Source organism: Oncorhynchus mykiss, chromosome 14 (genome assembly GCF_057628025.1).
Source record: "Oncorhynchus mykiss isolate SJ-2025 chromosome 14, ASM5762802v1, whole genome shotgun sequence".
Classification (NCBI taxonomy): Eukaryota; Metazoa; Chordata; class Actinopteri; order Salmoniformes; family Salmonidae; genus Oncorhynchus; species Oncorhynchus mykiss.
This window is the reverse complement of record NC_143035.1, coordinates 7,800,266-7,820,673: the sequence shown is the minus strand read 5'-3', so window position 1 is coordinate 7,820,673 and position 20,408 is coordinate 7,800,266. Positions and strand designations below refer to the sequence as shown.

The 20,408-nt window shown below is 44.7% G+C and overlaps 1 protein-coding gene across 46 annotated transcripts in view; it reads left to right on the top strand.

The window, feature by feature from the left end:
• LOC110488686 (protocadherin gamma-C5) overlaps window positions 1-20,408 on the top strand; it is a 192,106-nt gene that overhangs the window by 128,817 nt on the left and 42,881 nt on the right. For 2 of the 46 annotated variants that reach the window (XM_090198264.1, XM_036942780.2), the window contains exon 1: window positions 25-2,841. The exons of 42 other annotated variants lie outside the window; for them this stretch is intronic. In XM_090198264.1, coding sequence (XP_090054390.1) covers window positions 400-2,841 — 2,442 coding nt within the window. In that variant the 5' untranslated portion in view covers window positions 25-399. Of the gene's footprint in view, window positions 1-24; window positions 2,842-11,645; window positions 16,913-20,408 lie in introns of those variants that run through there. 2 more of the 46 variants (XM_090198237.1, XM_036942778.2) reach the window with 1 other exon arrangement.

Here is a 20,408-nt window from a genome sequence, read left to right as displayed (position 1 = left end):
GTATCATACAAAACTTCTGATGAAGGCAAGGGTTTTTGACGTTTGCACGGGTTTGGACATTTCACATTTGATCATTTTCATTTCTGCCTTTTATATATAATCTCAAACATCGTTTACAATTTATTTCATCCTGATATTCACTTGTGCAGATATTTCTGCAATATGTATTCAGTGCTCTAAGGGTCGCTGTTGGTTAATGTGAGGATATAAGGCTCCGGCATAGGTAGACCCTCCCTCGTCTATTTCAATCAAAAACACTGCAGCGGACTCCCCTTCTATGTTATAAGAACTAGCCTCTTAAAAGAGCGCACACGGCCTTTTGGGACGTGTGGGTGACACAATATTCTTTATTGTGAAAACGTGTTTGTTTTTTATCGTATTGTTTTCAGCCGGAGGGGTATGATGATGGACGTTCTTTGTTGTCATGCCGCAGGGAGAACCAGCTCGCGTACATGGAAATGGCAGACATGGCTCGTGCTTTTTATCTGTCTCTGTGGCGTAGGGGTAGCGCGCGCCCAGGTCCGTTATTCCATCCCAGAAGAGATGGCGAAGGGCTCGCTCGTGGGGAATATCATGCAGGATCTGGGTTTGGATGTTAAAAGGTTGAAATCTGGTCGAGCTCGGATCTTTACTGAGGACGGCAGTGAGTACATCGGTCTGAATGCGGATAAAGGGACGCTGGTGGTGAAAGAACGGATAGATAGAGAGGAGCTGTGCGCCAAAGTGTCTCCCTGCTCTCTGCATTTCCAGATCATCGTTGAAAATCCGATGGAGCTTCATCGAATTGATGTTGAAATATTAGATATCAACGACAATGCTCCTGCTTTCGAGAGGAAGGAAATCAGATTCGAGATAAGTGAGTCTGCTCCTCCCGGTGCTCGGTTCTCGTTAGATAGTGCTAAAGACCCCGATGTAGCCATAAATACTCTCCAAACATACCAACTGAATCCCACCGATCATTTTAAATTGAATACCCTATCTCGTCCTGATGGAACAAAATATGTCGAAATGGTTCTTCAGATCGCTCTTGATAGAGAAAAGCAGGAAGAGCATAAATTAATCTTAACTGCTTATGATGGCGGGACCCCCCAGAAATCTGGCTCAGTCAAAATCAACGTAATTGTCTTAGATGCAAACGACAATTCTCCAGTATTCAGTAAGTCTGTATACAGGGTAAACTTACCAGAGAATGCATCAAAAGGCACCATTGTCTTGAGAGTCAGTGCAACTGATGCAGATCAAGGAGCAAATGGTGAGGTGACGTATTCGTTTTCTCGAAGTACTGGTAGCAGCGCATCAAGCTTGTTTAATATTGACACCGTTTCAGGCGACATTACAGTTAATGGTATGCTTGACTATGAAAAAGTAAAACATTATGAGATAGATGTGGAGGCTACAGACAAATGGGGTTTAACAGACACTAGTAAAGTGCTTATTGAAATGACTGACGTCAACGACAATGCACCAGTGATTAGCATAATTTCCTTCTCCAACCCTATTCCCGAGGACTCTGCCCCGGAGACGGTAATAGCCATGCTCAATATCAAAGACTTAGACTCAGGTAAAAACGGTCAGGTGAAGTGTTCTATTAGTCCTGGTTTACCGTTCGGCATAAAGTCGTCCTCTACTAATTTCTACAGTTTAGTTTCTGATCAGGCATTGGACCGTGAAACTGTGTCCGAATATAACATAACAATAACAGCCGCTGATGAAGGGTCTCCACCTTTTTCCACTAATAAGACAGTAACACTGAAAATATCAGATGTGAATGACAACGCCCCCGTGTTTCCACGACAGTCGTACACAGCTTACGTTGTTGAGAATAACTCACCTGGAATGTCAATATTTTCTGTCAAGGCCAGCGACAAAGACTCTGGCAACAACGCGCATATTTCATATCTGCTCGATGATTATCAAGTAAATGGATTGTCGGTGTCTGCGTGCGTTTCAGTGAATGCAGAGAGTGGGGTGATTCTTGCTGTGCGTTCTTTCGATTATGAGCAAATGAAAGAGTTCAAAATTCGCGTAAAAGCACAGGATGGAGGCTCCCCTCCACTCAGTAGCAATGTGACTGTGAAAATAATGATTCAGGACCAGAATGACAACGCGCCTCAGGTTCTGTACCCAGTCCAGACTAGCAGCTCTCTGATGGCTGAAATGGTGCCTCGCTCAGCAGATGTGGGCTACCTTGTAACTAAAGTGGTGGCTGTTGATGTGGACTCTGGACAGAATGCCTGGCTCTCATATAAACTGCAGAAAGCGACAGACAGGGCGCTGTTTGAAGTGGGCTTACAGAATGGAGAAATAAGAACTATACGCCAAGTCAATGATAAAGATGCTGTGAAACAAAGGCTCACTGTTGTTGTGGAGGACAACGGGCAGCCCTCTCGTTCAGCTACAGTCAATGTTAACGTGGCGGTGGCGGACAGTTTCCCTGAAGTGCTCTCGGAGTTCACTGACTTTACGCACGACAAGGAATACAATGACAACCTGACTTTTTACTTAGTCTTGGCTTTGGCTGTAGTCTCATTTTTCTTTATTGTGTCCATCATAGCTATCCTGTCAGTGAAATGCTACAGATGGAGACGAGAGCGCATGTTTTACAAATCCAACGGGAATCTCCCAGTTATTCCGTATTACCCGCCCCTTTACGCAGACGTTGGAGGCACAGGTACTTTGAAGCACGTGTTCAATTACGAGGTGTGTGGAACCACCGACCCCAGAAAGAGTGATGTGAAATATGCCACACCTTACAGTCAGAGCATCATTAGTCTGGACGGAACACAAACACTCCCCCATGCGCAGAGGGACAAACTGATCAGTGACATTTCAGAAAGTCAGGTGAGCATTGTTACTTACCAGTGGGAAAAAAACGAATATCCTTGTAACATGCTTACAAGAACAAGAGGTTAGCTAGGCTGTACATGTACCTACTATTTTACACAGATTTTTGTGTGTCAACTTTGATAACAGAATGGTGCCTGTACCAGGTCATCACAATCCTCTAAACTCACCCTGGAATAATACCTAATGTAATGTAGTGGTGGAAAAAAATGTAAATTGTTATACTGAAGTAAAAGTGAAGATACCTAAATAGAAAATGACTCAAGTAAAAGTGAAAGTCACCCAGTAAAATCCTACTTGAGTAAAAGTCTAAAAGTATCTGGTTTTATACATACTTAAGTATCAAAAGTAAAAGTATAAATCATTTAAATTCCTTATATTAAGCAAACCAGACAGCGTCATTTTCTTGTTTTTGATTTATTTACGGATAGCCATGGGCGCACTCCGACACTCAGACATAATTGACAAATCAAGCATGTATGTTTAGGGAGTCCGACCAGATCAAAGGCAGTAAGAATGACCAGGGATGTTCTTTTGATAAGTGTGTGGATTTTTACAATTTGTCTGTCCTGCTAAGCATTCAAAAGGTAAGGAGTTCTTTTGGGTGTCAGGGAAAATGTGTGGAGTAAAACATACATCTTTTCCTTCAGGAATGTAGTGAAGTAAAAGTAAAAGTTGTCACAAATATCAATAGTAAAGTAAAGTACAGATATCCCCAAAAGCTACTTAAGTAGTACTTTAAAGTATTTTTAAGTACTTTACACCACTGAATATAGGCTACCGTAGTGTTGCCAAAGACTGCCTTGTGAACCAAAGCAGCAAACCTATTTTTACCGGTATAGAGACATAATCTTATGGAATACGGCAGGTAGCCTAGTGTTTAGAGAGTTGGACTAGTAACCGGAAGGTTGCAAGATCAAATCCCTGAGCTGACATGGTAAAAATCTGTCGTTCTGCCCCTGAACAACAGTTAACCCACTGTTCCTAGGCTGTCATTGAAAATAAGAATTTGTTCTTAACTGACTTGCCAAGTTAAATAAAGGTTAAATAAAGACATAGAGTGACATAGAGGGCAGTGCTGGTGAAGGGGCCACACACAGTAGACACATAAAGAACTATACTGGACTGTGGCTGGACTGGGTTGGGGCTGTGGAGAAGCATCACTGCAGAGTTTTTTCTTCGCTCTCTCACACACATTGCACTATTTTTCACTGACCTAGTTTCCTCTCTCTCACACGCTGCTGTTATATTCCTGTCTTTGAACTGTGCAGAGGACGAGAGAGGGATGAAGGGCGGGAGAGGAGAACACATTGAGGGGTGGTAGGGAAGGAGAGAGGAAAGGGATTTAGAGGTGGAAAACGTGATGATAGGATTTAGGATGGAGAGAGGCAGTAGCAGGGAGCCAGAGAGAGGGAGAATGCGGGGGAGGGGAGGAGGAGACGTGTTGTAGTTTACCTCATCCGCCGTTCATGCGCAGCAGCACCGGCGTTAGTGATGCACGGCAGCCATTTTGCACCACAAGCTGCAGTGTTTGCAGAGGAAGAGGTTATGAGAGCATAAGGTGGGAAGGGGTTGGCTAAATGACTATACATAATTGAAAGGGTTGAGGTTATACATAATGAGGCAGATAGAAAATGATATATGGGGGACAGATGGAAAGATGGAAGAAGTGAGGGAAAGAAAGCTATATGAGAGCTCAGCAAAGGCAAGAGGAGGAGAAAGAATGAGGTGAGGCGCTGAAAGGAAAGAGTGAAGAAGAGAGGAGGAGGGAGATGGAGAGACAGAATGATAAGAAGACATTGCTATATTCCTGAATATGGTGCAGGTCACATGTTTGCATCACTGAGGAGAGTTTTTATTCATTTTCTTCTACCCCTCCTTCCCCCTTCTCATTGCAGACAGCATCATAAAGGGCTTATAATAGCCCCGTGCCTTATTGCTGTTATAAACTGGTTACCAACGTAATGAGAGCAGTAAAAATACATGTTTTGTCATACCTGTGGTATACGGTCTGACATACCACAACTGTCAGCCAATCAGCATTCAGGGCTTGAACCACCCAGTTTATACGGTATAGGCTCAGCAAGTGTGTGTGTTCACTGTTTATGTGTAGAAGAGTAGCACATGGCTCTCATAAACATCTGGCACGACACAGAAATGCTTGAGGTTTTATTGAGGAAACCTCTGTCCCTCTGGAAACAGTCTATCATCATTATCACCCCACATCTGTGTCCACTTTATCCATTTGAACCACATTTTACCGCTATACCCTGGTTCTCAGGCTCATTAGCGAGGAAGGCTTTTACTATGGACCGTAAATCCGGGAACTCACTGTGTCTCTGTGTGGGTCAGACCCCACGACCCATACACCCCTACGTCCAGTCTGGTTCAGTTCAGTCCAGTGTATACATGTGGGAGACCTTAGGGTATGATTTCTTGCTGCTGGTTCTGATCCCCACTTGGATGAACTCTGAAATGTAGAACAGTGGTTTTCCCTCTGAGGAAGGATTTAGCAAACCGCTACCTTGACAGCCATTTTGGATCCCACCCTGAACCAAGGGCCTGTAGTTTCCTGACCTTGTGATCATCCACACTGCTATGGGAAGAAGCTGCTTCCCCACAGCCCCAAGCTGTTGCTCATACTATACTTCCTTCCTCACCGGCCCAGCCATCTGGTGTGCAGCTGTTTCTGCAGCAGTGCGTTGCTGTGTCTGATGATTAACGTTGGATGTTGGATTTTTGAGCAGTGTTTATGATTGGTGTGTATGGTGATCAGGATGCACTGAGCTGTGTGTGTGTGTTTCTTCACTAGTATTCTGGAAAGTGGGGTTGGAAGATCTAATCTGCTTCCCCAGCTTCGCCTGCCCCATTACAAGATCCTTGATTACAAATCAGGGATGTCTGGTAGATTTGCGATTGACCTCATCCTCTATCACACACGTCTGCTCACACTCAAACACTCTCACTCTCTTCACTGGGAATCTGCTAAGGGGAGTTAAAACAGCACTGCTGGTTTTTGATCAACTCTAGCCATAAGTCTGTGTAGTAACTTTGTGTGATCTGATGTAAGTAAAGAGAAGAGGGGAACAGGGAGTGTACAGTTTCATTTTAGAGAAAGTGAATCCATCCATTATCCATCCCTTACACCCTCTGCAACTTTTATGGACTCGCTCAAACAGTATCATGTCATCTCAGTTCAGTTTTGGATGATGGAGGCCATTAGAGGGAGGCAACTCTGCCTGTACTGTTCTGTACCCCTGAATCTTAACATCTTTTCGCTCAGTCTATTTCAGTCATTACAGTAAACCCCCATACTCTTCGCCCTGGCCTGGTAGTAGAAGTGTCCTGTTTCCCTGCAGTGTCCTTGGATGTGTCCTACCGGCCCAGGCTGTTTCTCAGAAGTCCGGAGCAGCTTCCTCTCATTTGTCGGTCTGCACTGATGTGAAAGAGAGGGTCAAATAGCTGAGATATGATATACTGCTTTCACCTATCCTATGTTTTCAGGTCGCTGAGGGTGAAGGAGAGCGGCAGGTAGCCTAGTGGTTAAGAGCGTTAGACCAGTAACCGAACGGTCGCTGGTTTGAATCCCCGAGCCGGCTAGGGGAAATATCTGTTGATGTGCCCTTGAGCAAAGGCACTTAACCTGAATTGCTCTTGTAAGTCGCATCTGCTAAACGTAAGGAGAGAAAGCTACTTCAGACCTTTGCGGTGTACTCATAGAGATGTAATGACTGGTGGTATATCATGCTAAATATTTCCTCTGTGTGCAGGCTTGAAGAGAAGCGAGGCAGTCTTGGCTAACGCCCGATGTCCACCATATGCTTTTCTGTATGTCTAGCCCGCATTGTTTTTGTACTTGATGCACATGTGCTTCCCTAGCCAGTTGTATGTGTGTGTGTGTGTGTGTGTGTGTGTGTGTGTGTGTGTGTGTGTGTGTGTGTGTGTGTGTGTGTGTGTGTGTGTGTGTGTGTGTGTGTACTTCCGCTTGTGCCACCGCACGGTAAAGCAACGCACGAGTTGCACATTTTTAAGGAATGCTGTACACAGAACGCACTGCAGCCTAGTGCGGCATCCTCAATTTAACGGTGTGGACTACGCCATAGAACAAATGACTTCCGCGGGAACGCAAAGAGATTGACGCATCTGGTACACATGAGACCTAACATGCTGACCAGACCGGACACGTCTCGTGCGCGAGTGTCACAAAATAAATTTAGAAATCCATGTTATTCAATTATTGCACCCACACTGCTTGCGCGCGCCAATGGCTAAAATAGAAGTTGTTCCTATTTCTGTCGCAGATCGAGCTGAAAGTCATCTCCTCATTGGTTATACCCACGTGGGTGATTGAAAGACGAACTTTGTTGCCGGTTGTCGTGGTAATACAATTAAAGTTTAGATGCGATCACCATATAAGTTAAAAATGAAAAAGCCTGGAAGGAGGAGAGATGACTAGAAACGATTCGGTTGGCCGTTTTATGTGTTTGTCGGAGTAGAGGACCTTGTGCATTTCAGGTAAAATAACAACTCAATGTTTATATCCCAGGACAAATTAGCTAGCAACAGCAAGCTAGCTAAATAGGACAAATTAATGTTAGCTAGCAAGTGCAAGCTAGCTAGCTAAATTGCCATACATGTTTAATGCTTTTCGACCTGTCCCCAAATTAAAGTAATTGGTTCAGAGTTTGTTTTGATATTTTAACCTGCGTGTTGTGATCGCGGTTGGTGGGGGGGGGGGCAAAATAAATGTATGCACGATAGTGTACTATGGCGCACGCGCTCAGCCGGTTTGGGTTCCGTGTAAGGGCTCTAATCAAGCCGCATTGCGGAAGGTCAGTGTTACAGCGTGAACTTCCGCGTCAGCTGAGACTGCCTTTCACGGTAAACGTCGCATATGTCGGCTCAATCAGGAATGACCTTTCAAATTCTAGCGCGCAATCTGTACCGCTTCAGCCTGACCTATTGAGCAATGCACATGCAGCTGGACACTTACATACATTAAGGACAGGCCTACATACTTCATCCAAACACATATTATATTGTCGTAGGTCAGTGGTTCCCAAACTTTTTCAAACGGGCCGTTCCAAACATACATGGGGTGGAGAGAACATATTGCAGTTGAAAGCTCATCTGTGTGTTCAGGTGATATCTGATTGACACAAACGTTACAACAAAATCCACGGGTTAAAAAACCTAGCTAAGAAACGTTAGTGGACATGGGCTAGTTGACCTGGACATTTCCGACAAGTTGTGAAGAGCTCTCTAAGGTCTACAATGACTGATATAAGAAGATAACTGCTGATGCGTTACCCAATTTCAAATTGCAACTTGTGTGTTGTACTCTTACAACTTTCAAGAGTAAATTGACTGCCCAAATGAGTTCCCTTTAAAAAATAAAGTGGGGGGGGGGGACTACACACCCCTCCCTCCTATTGATATCTACACACTGATTGTTTGTGTGTGGGTATATGGTTGTTGCTTTTCCAGTAGTGCATGAAGCCTAGTGAGTTTGATCCTCTGGAAAGGATTACACCAGGGATTATACAGGGCAGTGGAACAGTGGGGCACAGTCAGACTTGTCTTATACGTCACACACACACACACACACACACACACACACACACACACACACACACACACACACACACACACACACACACACACACACATACACGCCGTCTGAGTCCCACACCAATACACACTGTGACGCAACGCACGCACAATAGCGGCACGCGCACAGCACACACACGCAAAAACACACTGTGTGTGTGCGTAGCTGTGTATGACGCTGTTAGACTGGGCTGGGTAGACTCACCACTGCCATTTTTCTGTGGTCTGAAAACCAGGTCGAGTGATTCATTCAGTCAGACCCTGAGGCTGAGCCCTAACAACCACCAGCAGGAAAAAGGAGTTACTGTGGGGTCATGAACTATATGCTTATTGTGTATGTAATCAAAGTGACTATTATGGTGGTCACAAGATGGTCATTGATGCCAGTATTATAGATGATGTCTATTGAGAAAGGTCATAACAATAGTGATGATTTTGATTCAACATGTACACTGAATATACAAACATTAGGAACACCTTCCTAATGAGTTGGCCCTCAGAACGGCCTCAATTCTTTGGGGCGTGGACTCTACAAAGTGTTGAAAGCGTGCCACAGGGATGCTGGCCCATGTTGACTCCAATGCTTCCTATAGTTGTGTCAAGTTGGCTGGATGTCCTTTGGGTGGTGGACCATTCTTGATACACACAGGAAACTGCTGAGTTTGGAAAAACCCAGCAGTGTTGCAGTTCTTGAAACAAACCAGTGTGCCTGGCACCTACTACCATACCCCGTTCAAAGGCACTTCAATTTTTGGTCTTGCCCATTCACCTTCTGAATTGCACACATACACAATCCCATGTCTCAGTTGTCTCAAGGCTTAAAAATCATTATTTAACCTGTCTCCTCCCCTTCATCTACACTGATTGAAGTGGATGTAACAAGTGACATCAATAAGGGATCATAGCTTTCACCTGGATTCACCTGGTCAGTCTATGTCATGGAAAGAGGGGGTTTAATGTACTCAGTGTATGTTTGTAGCAAGGAATGTTTGTTGGCGAACTGTATCCTTTATAAGGCATTGTGGATTTGTGTGTCCTCTTCCATCCTCTTTCTGTTCTCGTTTTTTCTCTGCTTCCCTCCCCTCCCCCTCTCCAGCTGCACCATTCTGCTGCAGTGAGTGAGAGAGCGATGGAGGAGAGAGCGAAAGAGCTCTCCTCTGTTCTGTGTATAAACCCATGATGCGTTCAGGCGTCCAAAGTCGCATCTGTGTTTCACTGCGTTGTTTTAATCAGAAGAAGATGCTCTTTCTTCTTATGAACAGGACTCTTTATGTAACTAGTCAATATGGTAACACCGTTAGATATTCCACTAACTTTCTTGGTATCTTTGTGAGTGAAACATTATTATAAGAAAGGACAGGAAGGTTCATGAGTAATCTGTTCATTTTCTCTTCCTCCCTCCATGTTGTTTTTCTTAGAGCTCCTTTTTTTCATGGCTCTCTGGAAGAGAGGTGGGATGCGTTGCCGTAGCAACCAGCTGACTCACTGTCAGGACCGTACCATTGTGGTTTGGTCCACAGGGGGGCAGCAGCAGATGCAGGGTCTGGTGTCTGATAGGATACAGGCAGCTGTTGGTTTAAAGGGGGCAGACCACCCCTGTTTAGGACACAGAGGTGCAGTGTCCTCGGGCTCTGGCCTGGATTGGTAGGGGAGGGGGGAGAGAGAGGGTGTATGACGGGGTGGGTCTACCTCTCTGTTTCCGTAAAATGGATGCTGCCCTGGCCTGATTGCCTCTCACTGTTTCACCTCCCCTTTGCTCTGACTGGGACTGTGAAAACACTGTCTAAAATAAGCCCACAAGACTCCGTGGAGGTTGTGCTGTTTTATTATAGGGTGTACAGTTATTTCTTATTGACTGATACATGTGTGTGTGTGTGTGTGTGTGTGTGTGTGTGTGTGTGTGTGTGTGTGTGTGTGTGTGTGTGTGTGTGTGTGGCTGTGCACAAGAACTCACATGTACACATTGTGTATCTAACATAGTGGTTATCTGTGTTATTATAATGATCGCATTCATATAACTCCTATTCATATTCACTGTGACATTCCAGCTATAGGGTGTGTTGACCGCACACGCGCGCGCACACACACACACACACACACACACACACACACACACACACACACACACACACACACACACACACACACACACACACACACACACACACACACACACACACACACACACACACACACACACACACAGCGTGAAAGCATCTCCTTAATCAAGCATACAGCATCCCTGGGCATCGCCTCGAGTCCCTCTGCTGTTGCTGTGTAGGAGCTGCTCCTCTGCAGCATGGCAGTATGCTGTACTGCAGTGTAGCGATGCTATCCTGCCGCTCTGGGAGCGAACACACCCCTCCTATGGTCTCACTGCGTCTGAAATGTCAACTTATTCTCTATATAGCGTATTACTTTCAACCAGCTAACCATAGGGCTTTGGTAAAAAAAGTAGTGCACTATGTAGGGAAGAGGGTACCATTTGGGGGACACCTTTAGTCTCCTTCAAAATGGTGCTATCATCATCCTGGCTGGGACATGCAGATGAGATAGTACACTGCTCATGCTCCTGTTACAGAGGAACTGGGCCAATTGTTGTATTTCTCTTTTATTAAGTATTCTTCTCCCTCACTCTCTCTCTCTCCCCTCCCCTCTCTCTCTTTCTCTGATCCTCTATCCCTATGTGTCACGCCCTATGTTCTCTACTTCCCTTTCTCTCCACAAATAAACAAGCACACCTCACACAATGCAACAGCAGACACAAGCGAAGACGCACCGTGATATCGGGGATTTGCCTGAATAACTGTGTTGTTGTTTGCTGTTGCGTTTACGTTCGACCCACCTTTCTGTGCCACACACGCAAACAGACACCTAACGAGACACACCTATGACACATAACGAGCTCCGGCGACAGCATTCTGGGACGTCATCATTAGGGCACATATCGCAGGTATCGCAACGCAAATCAACACAGTCCCCACCTCCGGAACCAATCAAGGCTACATTATCAATGCAAGGTGAACGGTGAGTATCGGGGATGTCTCTGTCCCAGGACTCTCGTTTGTCTGCTGACCATCCCTCTAAACCCGTGTCTCGTTTGTCTCTCTGTTCTTCTCTTCCATGTCTTCCCTTCACTGCTGTTGCTGACGTGTCTCCTGTCATCCTCCGTCTCTCCAAATAAGGTAAGAAATACTTTCCGTAATAACGACTCCACCGCCACAAGACAATAGACTGTAAACACGTCCATGACCTTACCGATTCTGACTGGAAGTAAGCCAATCAAAAAGACAACCGCTGTGATCCGTAGACACAAGCTCTCAGCCCGGAGTGACTGAGTGTTATTCCACTCACATTTGGGGGAGGCATCTGACTTAACCCTCCTGTTGTGTTCATTTCATGTTACTTAATTCTGTGTTCCCGGTCCAAAATGACCGCCCCATTATGGCTGATTATGAATCCATGATAATACATATATTATCACCTAATGTTGTGTTAGATCCTTTTATCAACTTAAGTTCTTGTCAACATTACAAGTTTTGAACTTCTATTTGCTATTTATGGCCTGTAGGCCTCATTGACCTGAGCTCATACAACTCATTTTTGAGTAAAAAAAGAAGAAGCATAATGTATGGATTATTTTGACTGTAACAAATACTCAGATGAAGCATATTGTGCTATTTATCACAGACTACTTTGTGTCAAAGTTTAAAAGGACTCTCTCCTCCTCACCAGTCATGATCAAAGGTATGATCAAGAGCCTCACATACAGTATATCGTTTGGTCATTGTGCTGCCACAGAAGGAATTGTGAGCAAGGCCTCAAAAAAACTTTATATACCAGAACTGGGAGAAAAGTTGAAACAATGTTGCAATTGTTTGTGAGACTGCCAAGAAGTGTGGTTCCCGTGGGGAAAAGATTATATTGGGGAAATGTTCCCTTGGGGGTTGCCATGGAAGCCAAGAAGGGGAGTGAGGTGTGTGTGTGTGTGTGTGTGTGTGTGTGTGTGTGTGTGTGTGTGTGTGTGTGTGTGTGTGTGTGTGTGTGTGTGTGTGTGTGTGTGTGTGTGTGTGTGTGTGTGTGTGTGTGTGTGTGTGTGTGTGTGTGTGTGCATGTGTGTGTGTGTGTGTGTGTGCGCTCAAACACACATGCATGTGGGGGTCTGGGAGAAGAAGTGTGTCCATCTGATGAATGGGCATGTGCCTGAACTCAATTTTATACACTAATTGTAGTCTCACCCATTCATGACCGGTCATGACCGGGAACACCCCAGGTGTACAAAAGTTAAATAAAACACCCAAAATGTAATGAAAATCATCAAATGTATTTTTTATGTTCAGATGCCCTGTGTGAACAAAGTCATGGAACCTTATGACAATCAGATTACATGAACTTGTAAATCGGTTCAATTCGACCAGAACACAGCAGGAGGGTTAACATAATATGCATAATGACATAGTAAACTATGTATTTGAAGTCACACACAGTCAAGAAACAGAATATAAGGCTGGAGCTCTTAATGAATCTGGGTAACATTTTGTTTGTGGATGAGGTTTGATATGTGGGCTGATGCATCTGGTAGAGTTGACTGTAATAAATAAAACGAGAGAGAGAGAGATAGAGATGTGAGTTCTTGTTTAGCAGCCACCACGCGGTCGCCGCTCATTCCACCAGTATGCAGCAGCACGAGCTGGCCGCCTGTGTGGCGCTGTCCACCCGCGTGGTTCTGAAACACGCTCTAGAGCTCAGTGGCAGCGTGCCCACCCCCCCTCTCCCCATCTACATCCGTCGCCTTGACGAGCACGGATTTTATATATTCTTTCACCTTTATTAACCAATAGCAAAGCTGATGCATTATTGTCTTCATATTCGTTGTAGTATTGGGATATGATGTAGGTTACAGCTTGTGATTGTGTATAATGGAAAATGGTATCGAGTTTATTTATATATGTCATCTCGATTCAGCTCTCAGGTAATTAGTTCATGTCATGGACATATTACAGTGGAGTGAGTGAGTTCCAGGGTCCCAGGGTCTAACAAAACTGACATATCAGATATGATTTACCAGTTCCTGGGTCCCAGGTTCTGTGTGTGAGAGAGAGAGAGAGAGAGGAGCATGTCATCAGAGCAACCTTTTTCCTTTGCTCTCCAGACCTCCATACGGGTATTTTTTAAACTGGCTGTGCGATGTATTATTATTCTGAGCCACGTGGGTTGCTTTGACGACATACTCCTGCTGCGCTTGCTTTCTTTTACCACAGGACGGCAACGGAGAGCCTTTGTCACTCACACAGATATCAGGAAGAATTGAAACGGTGGGAATGGATATAGAATACTTCGAGAATAATGTTGTGTTGTGTGTCTGTTGTGTGTTTGTCCTTACAGTCCCCGCGGTTCCATGAGTTGTTGCTTAATCCGTTTTTAAAAGGTAATTTTGCTGTTTGCTAGAGGAGATGGAAGGGAGTTCCATGTGATCGTGGCTCTGTATAAATCTGTGCGTTGCCGTGAATTCGTTTTGGACTTGGGGACTCTGACGAGACCCCTGGTGGCATGTATTGTGGGGTATAGATGGGTGTCTGAAAGGCTACTAATACTAAGTGATATGAATAGTATAGTAGCAGTACTCATAGTATTACACATTAAATGGAGTACTGTTTTTCTCTCATGTTGAATTGTTATGGTGCTTCATATGTTTCCCAAGAGCTCGTATTTTCACTGTATAGCTTTAAATGACTGGAAAATCCTGATTGGTAGCTTGTGTTAGGCGCTGTGCACCAATAGCATGCCGAACTGTACAAAGAGATCTACTCCCTCCCCCCAGCCTCAGCCTCAGCACCGTAACCCTTACAATGCTCAGAGCTGGAGGAGAAAGAGGGATGTGCCGAGACACAAAGCGTCTCCATCACTGTCAAATATGAGCGACGTTGACATTCGATTACAGATTGAGTATCACCACTCCTGCGAAAGGGCGAATTTTGGGTGAAATAATATATTCGTTTTGATGTGTCGTGGAACAATGTGGAATAGACTGCCCGTGTGGCAGGTTCTGCTATGGTGGCATCATTTCTTTCTCTTGTGGACTACAATAGACGGACAGACTCGATACACCATCCCGGAGGAACTGAAACAGGGCTCTGTGGTAGGAAATCTAGCCAAAGATCTGGTTTTGGGACTATCTGAGATTTATCGTCGTAAATTACGAATAACCTCGGAAGCTGGTAAGCAGTATTTCAGTGTGGATCTGGGGAAAGGAGAGCTGGTCGTCAGTGAAAGGATAGACAGAGAGGAACTGTGTGGACAAAGAGTTCCGTGTATTTTGCCTTTGGAGGTAGTGATTGAAAAGCCCTTGCAGCTTCACCGAGTTGATATTGAAATACAGGATATCAATGATAATTCTCCCAGCTTTCTCACCAAAGAAAAAGTATTAAAGATTGCAGAGTCAATAAACCCAGGCGCAAGATTTCCACTCGAAAGCGCACTGGATCCCGATGTCGCTGCGAACACTATACGCTCATACAGCATTAACAAAAACGACCATTTCAAATTGAATGTCAAAAATCACAAGGATGGTAGCAAAAATCCAGAACTGGTCCTTGAAAGGTCTCTCGACCGGGAGAAGCAACCTGTTCATAAGCTTATTCTCACCGCTGTAGATGGGGGTGATCCAGTGCGTTCAGGAACCTCTGAGATTAGTATCATGGTACTTGACATTAATGATAACGCACCGCAGTTTGAGAGACAACTTTATGAGGCTAATGTTAACGAAAATGCTGCACCTGGCACTCAGATTTTACGAGTAAAAGCGACAGACCCGGACGAGGGATTAAATGGGGAGATAGAGTATGTATTTGGAGAACAGACGCCAGACTCAGTGACTGCATTGTTTGATATAGATTCTTCGACAGGAGTGATTGTAATAAAAAGACAACTCAACTATGAGCAGACGAGCTTATATAAATTTGACATAGTCGCTAAAGATAAAGGCAACCCGGAGATGGACGGACATTGTGATGTTGAATTTAAAATGATTGACGTCAATGACAACATCCCAGAGATAATTGTGACGTCTCTAACGACACCTGTTCCAGAAGATTCGCCTATCGGAACCGTGATAGCTTTGATAGGCGCCAAAGACTCCGACTCCGGGGACAATGGGAAGGTGCGGTTAAGCGTGTCACCAAAGTCTCCGTTCAAGTTGAACCCGTCGGTATCCAAGCATTACACCCTGGTAACTAATGCTCCTCTTGACCGCGAGCGTTACTCTCAGTATAGTATAGATATCAGTGCCAGTGATTCAGGGAAACCCCCTTTATCCAGCAAGAAAACAATCGTTGTTGATGTGTTGGATGTGAATGACAATCCACCGCTATTCTCTCAGCCCTCGTACACAGTGTACGTCAAAGAGAATTACGCACCAGGGAAACTACTGTGTTCAGTCTCCGCCACGGATTCAGACCTGGGGGACAACGCAAAAACCTCCTTCTCCATCTTAGACTCCAAAGTGCAGGACGTCTCTGTATCCTCCTATGTGTACATTAACTCTGACAACGGCAGCATCTACAGCATGCACTCATATGACTATGAGAAACTAAAGGTGTTTCAGATTCTGGTGCAGGCCAAGGACCACGGCTCTCCCTCTCTGAGCAGCAACGCCACTGTCCACGTTTTTATCCTGGACCAGAACGACAACGCCCCCGCTGTTATTTACCCCTCCGCTGCCCTGGGCTCGCTCTCTCACCAGAAGATGCCCCGCTCCGCTAAAGCAGGCCACCTCGTTACTAAGGTAACGGCCGTGGACGCAGACTCGGGCCATAACGCCTGGGTCTCGTATAAGCTGGTGGAGGCCACAGACGCGTTTCTGTTCAGTGTCAATCTTTACACGGGGGAGGTGAGGACTAAACGTGCTGTGTCCGAGCAGGACGACTCCTCTCAGAGGCTGCTTATAGAGATACAGGATGACGGGGTGCCGGTCCAGTCCGCCACGGTCACACTGACCATACAGGTAGAGGACGGGCTCCACGAACCCATCTTGGATCTCCGGCAGAAAACTCCAGAACCCAGTAAGAAAAGCGGGAGAATCACCCTGTATTTGATTCTCTCTCTGGCCTCGGTGTCCGTGCTGTCGCTGGTGACTTTTGTAATCTTAGCAGTCAAGTGCGTTAGAAACAGCAGGAGCAGCGGTAGTTGCTGCATGAGACGGGACGACTTGGACGGCTACAAGAACCCCAACAGAAACCTGCAGATTCAGCTCAACACTGACGGGCCGATTAAGTACGTGGAGGTCCTGGGAGGGGATATGTTGTCTCAGAGTCAGTCCTTCAGGTCATGTCTCTCTCCCATGTCAGAGTTCAGTGATTTCACCTTCATTAAGCCCAGCAGCACCACCGACTTTAAGGAGATGATCAACGTTCTAGACGCGTCTTTACCCGACAGCGCCTGGACCTTTGAGAGCCAGCAGGTGAGAAGTGACGTATGATTTATTGTGATGATTAAGATTATCGAATGTAGGCTGTTTTATGACGTCAACATACAGTTTTGTGTTGTAACATTAAACAAATCTAAGCTAGATGTTTTGGCAGTATTTTCATGACTCGGTATTTAACAGACTCCAATCTGTGAATAAATGTGCCACTGACGTTTGTATTCAGTTGTTATCGTTTAAACAATAGGTTATTTATTCAATTTAAAATAAAGAATTGTCAGTATTCATCAAAATGGTGCAATGTACAAATCAGTACAAATCATATTATCTTGTAATCATGTATCATTCAACATAGGCTACTGGTAATTACTAAAACCCACACTCATGCGGTTTGAATGATTTCAAAAATATTCTGTGAGGTATTTTAACCTGTTGGTTGTAATCCTCAGAGACCTTGTAATCTCTATTGTTACTGTAGTGGGTCTTTTTGCGTGATTCTGTGACTATCTGACTGGCTAGTGGACGCCTGAGGGTTTTAGCACCATTGACAACAACACTCTGAATCAACTGTGTGGTTTTGTGTGCGCGATGACAGACAGCATATTTTACCTTTGATATAATATATATGCACAGTACCAGTCAAAGGTTTGGACATATCTACTCAAGGCTTTGTCTTTATTTTTACTATTTTCTATATTGTAGAATAATAGCAAAGACATCAAAACTATGAAAAAACACATATGGAATCATGTAGTAACCAAAAAAGTGTTAAACAAGTCAAAATATGTTTTAGATTTTAGATTTATTCAAAGTAGCCACCCTTTGCCTTGATGACAACTTATCACGCGCTTGGCATTCTCTCAACCAGCTTCATGAGGTAGTCACCTGGAATGCATTTCAATTAACAGGTGTATCTTGTTAAAAGTTAATTTGTGGAATTTCTTTCCTTCCTACTTAATGTGTTTGAGCCAATCAGTTGTGTTTTGGGGAGGTATACAGAAGATAGCCTTATTTGGTATAAGACCAAGTCCCTATTATGGCAAGAACCACTGAAATACGCAAAGATAAATGACAGTCCATTATTACATTAAGACATGAACGTCAGTCAATCCGGAAAATGTCAAGAATGTTGAAAGTTTCTTCAAGTGCTGTAGCAAAAACCATCAAGCGCTATGATGAAACTGGCTCTTATGAGGACCGCCACTCTGCAGCAGGTATCCTCTGCTGCAGGTATCCTCTGCTGCACAGGATACATTAATTAGAGTTAACTGCACCTCAGATTGCAGCTGAAATAAATGCTTCACAGAGTTTGAGTAACAGATATCTCAACATCAACTGTTCAGAAGAGACTGCATGAATCAGGCCTTCATAGTCGAATTGCTGCAAAGAAACCACTACTAAAGGACATCAATAAGAAGAAGAGACTTGCTTGGGCCAAGAAACAAGAGCAATGAACATTAGAACGGTGGAAATCTGTCCTTTGGTCTGATGAGTCCAAATTTTTGATTTTGGTTCCAACCACCGTGTCTTTGTGAGACCCAGAGTAGGTGACGAGGGGCCTCCCGAGTGGTGCAGTGCTAGCTGTGCCGCTAGAGATCCTGGAGACCCATGGAGCGGCTCACAATCGCCCCAGCGTCATCCGGGATAAGGGAGGGTTTGGCCGGCAGGGATGTTCTTGTCCCTAACTATCAATTGAATACCACGAAATTGGGGGGTGGGGGGGGGGAGTAGGTGAACGAATGTGTGGTTCCCACCGTGAAGCATGGAGGAGGAGCTGTGATGGTTTGGGGATGTTTTTCTGATGACACTGTCAGTGATTTATTTAGAATTCAAGGCACACTTAACCAGCAGGGCTACCACAGCATTCTGCAGCGATACGCCATCCCATCTGTTTTGCGCAAGTGGGACTATCATTTCTTTTTAAACAGGTCAATGACCCAAAACACACCTCCAGGCTGTGTAAGGGCTATTTGACCAAGGAGAGTGATGGAGTGCTGCATCAGATGACCTGGCCTCCACAATCATCCGACCTCAACCCAATTGAGATGGTTTGGGATGAGTTGGACTGCAGAGTGAAGGAAAAGCTGCCAACAAGTGCTCAGCATATGTGGGAACTCCTTCAAGACTGTTGGAAAAGCATTCCTCATGAAGCTGGCTCAGAGAATGGCAAGAGGGTGCAAAGCTGTCATCAAGGCAAAGGGTGGCTACTTTGAAGAATCTAAAATGTCAAATATATTTTGATTTGTTTAACACTTTTATTATACAACGTGGAAAAAAGTTTTTAAAAATAAAGGAAAACCCTTGAATGAATAGGTGTGTCGACTTTTGGCTGGGACTGTGTATACAGTGGGGCAAAAAAGTATTTAGTCAGCCACCAATTGTGCAAGTTCTCCCACTTAAAAAGATGAGAGAGGCCTGTAATTTTCATCAAAGGTACACTTCAACTATGACAGACAAAATTAGGGAAAAAAATCCAGAAAATCACATTGTAGGATTTTTAATTTATTTATTTGCAAATTATGGTGGAAAATAAGTATTTGGTCAATAGCAAAAGTTTATCTCAATACTTTGTTATATACCCTTTGTTGGTAATGACAGAGGTCATTCACAAGGTTTTCAGACACTGTTTCTGGTATTTTGGCCCATTCCTCCATGCAGATCTCCTCTAGAGCAGTGATGTTTTGGGGCTGTTGCTGGGCAACACAGACTTTCAACTCCCTCCAAATATTTTCTATGGGGTTGAGATCTGGAGACTGGCTAGGCCACTCCAGGACCTTGAAATGCTTTTCACGACGCCACTCCTTTGTTGCCCGGGCGGTGTGTTTGGGATCATTGTCATGCTGAAAGACCCAGCCACGTTTCATCTTCAATGCCCTTGCTGATGGAAGGAGGTTTTCACTCAAAATCTCACGATACATGGCCCCATTCATTTCCTTTACACGGATCAGTCGTCCTGGTCCCTTTGCAGAAAAACAGCCCCAAAGCATGATGTTTCCACCCCCATGATTCACAGTAGGTATGGTGTTCTTTGGATGCAACTCAGCATGCTTTGTCCTCCAAACACGACGAGTTGAGTTTTTACCAAAAAGTTATATTTTGGTTTCATCTGACCATATGCCATTCTCCCAATCTTCTTCTGAATCATCAAAATGTTCTCTAGCAAACTTCAGACGGGACATGTACTGGCCTAAGCAGGGGGACACGTCTGGCACTGCAGGATTTGAGTCCCTGGCGGCGTAGTGTGTTACTGATGGTAGGCTTTGTTACTTTGGTCCCAGCTCTCTGCAGGTCATTCACTAGGTCCCCCCGTGTGGTTCTGGGATTTTTGTACACTGTTCTTGTGATCATTTTGACCCCACGGGGTGAGATCTTGCGTGGAGCCCCAGATCGAGGGAGATTATCAGTGGTCTTGTATGTCTTCCATTTCCTAATAATTGCTCCCACAGTTGATTTCTTCAAACCAAGATGCTTACCTATTGCAGATTCAGTCTTCCCAGCCTGGTGCAGGTCTACAATTTTGTTTCTGGTGTCC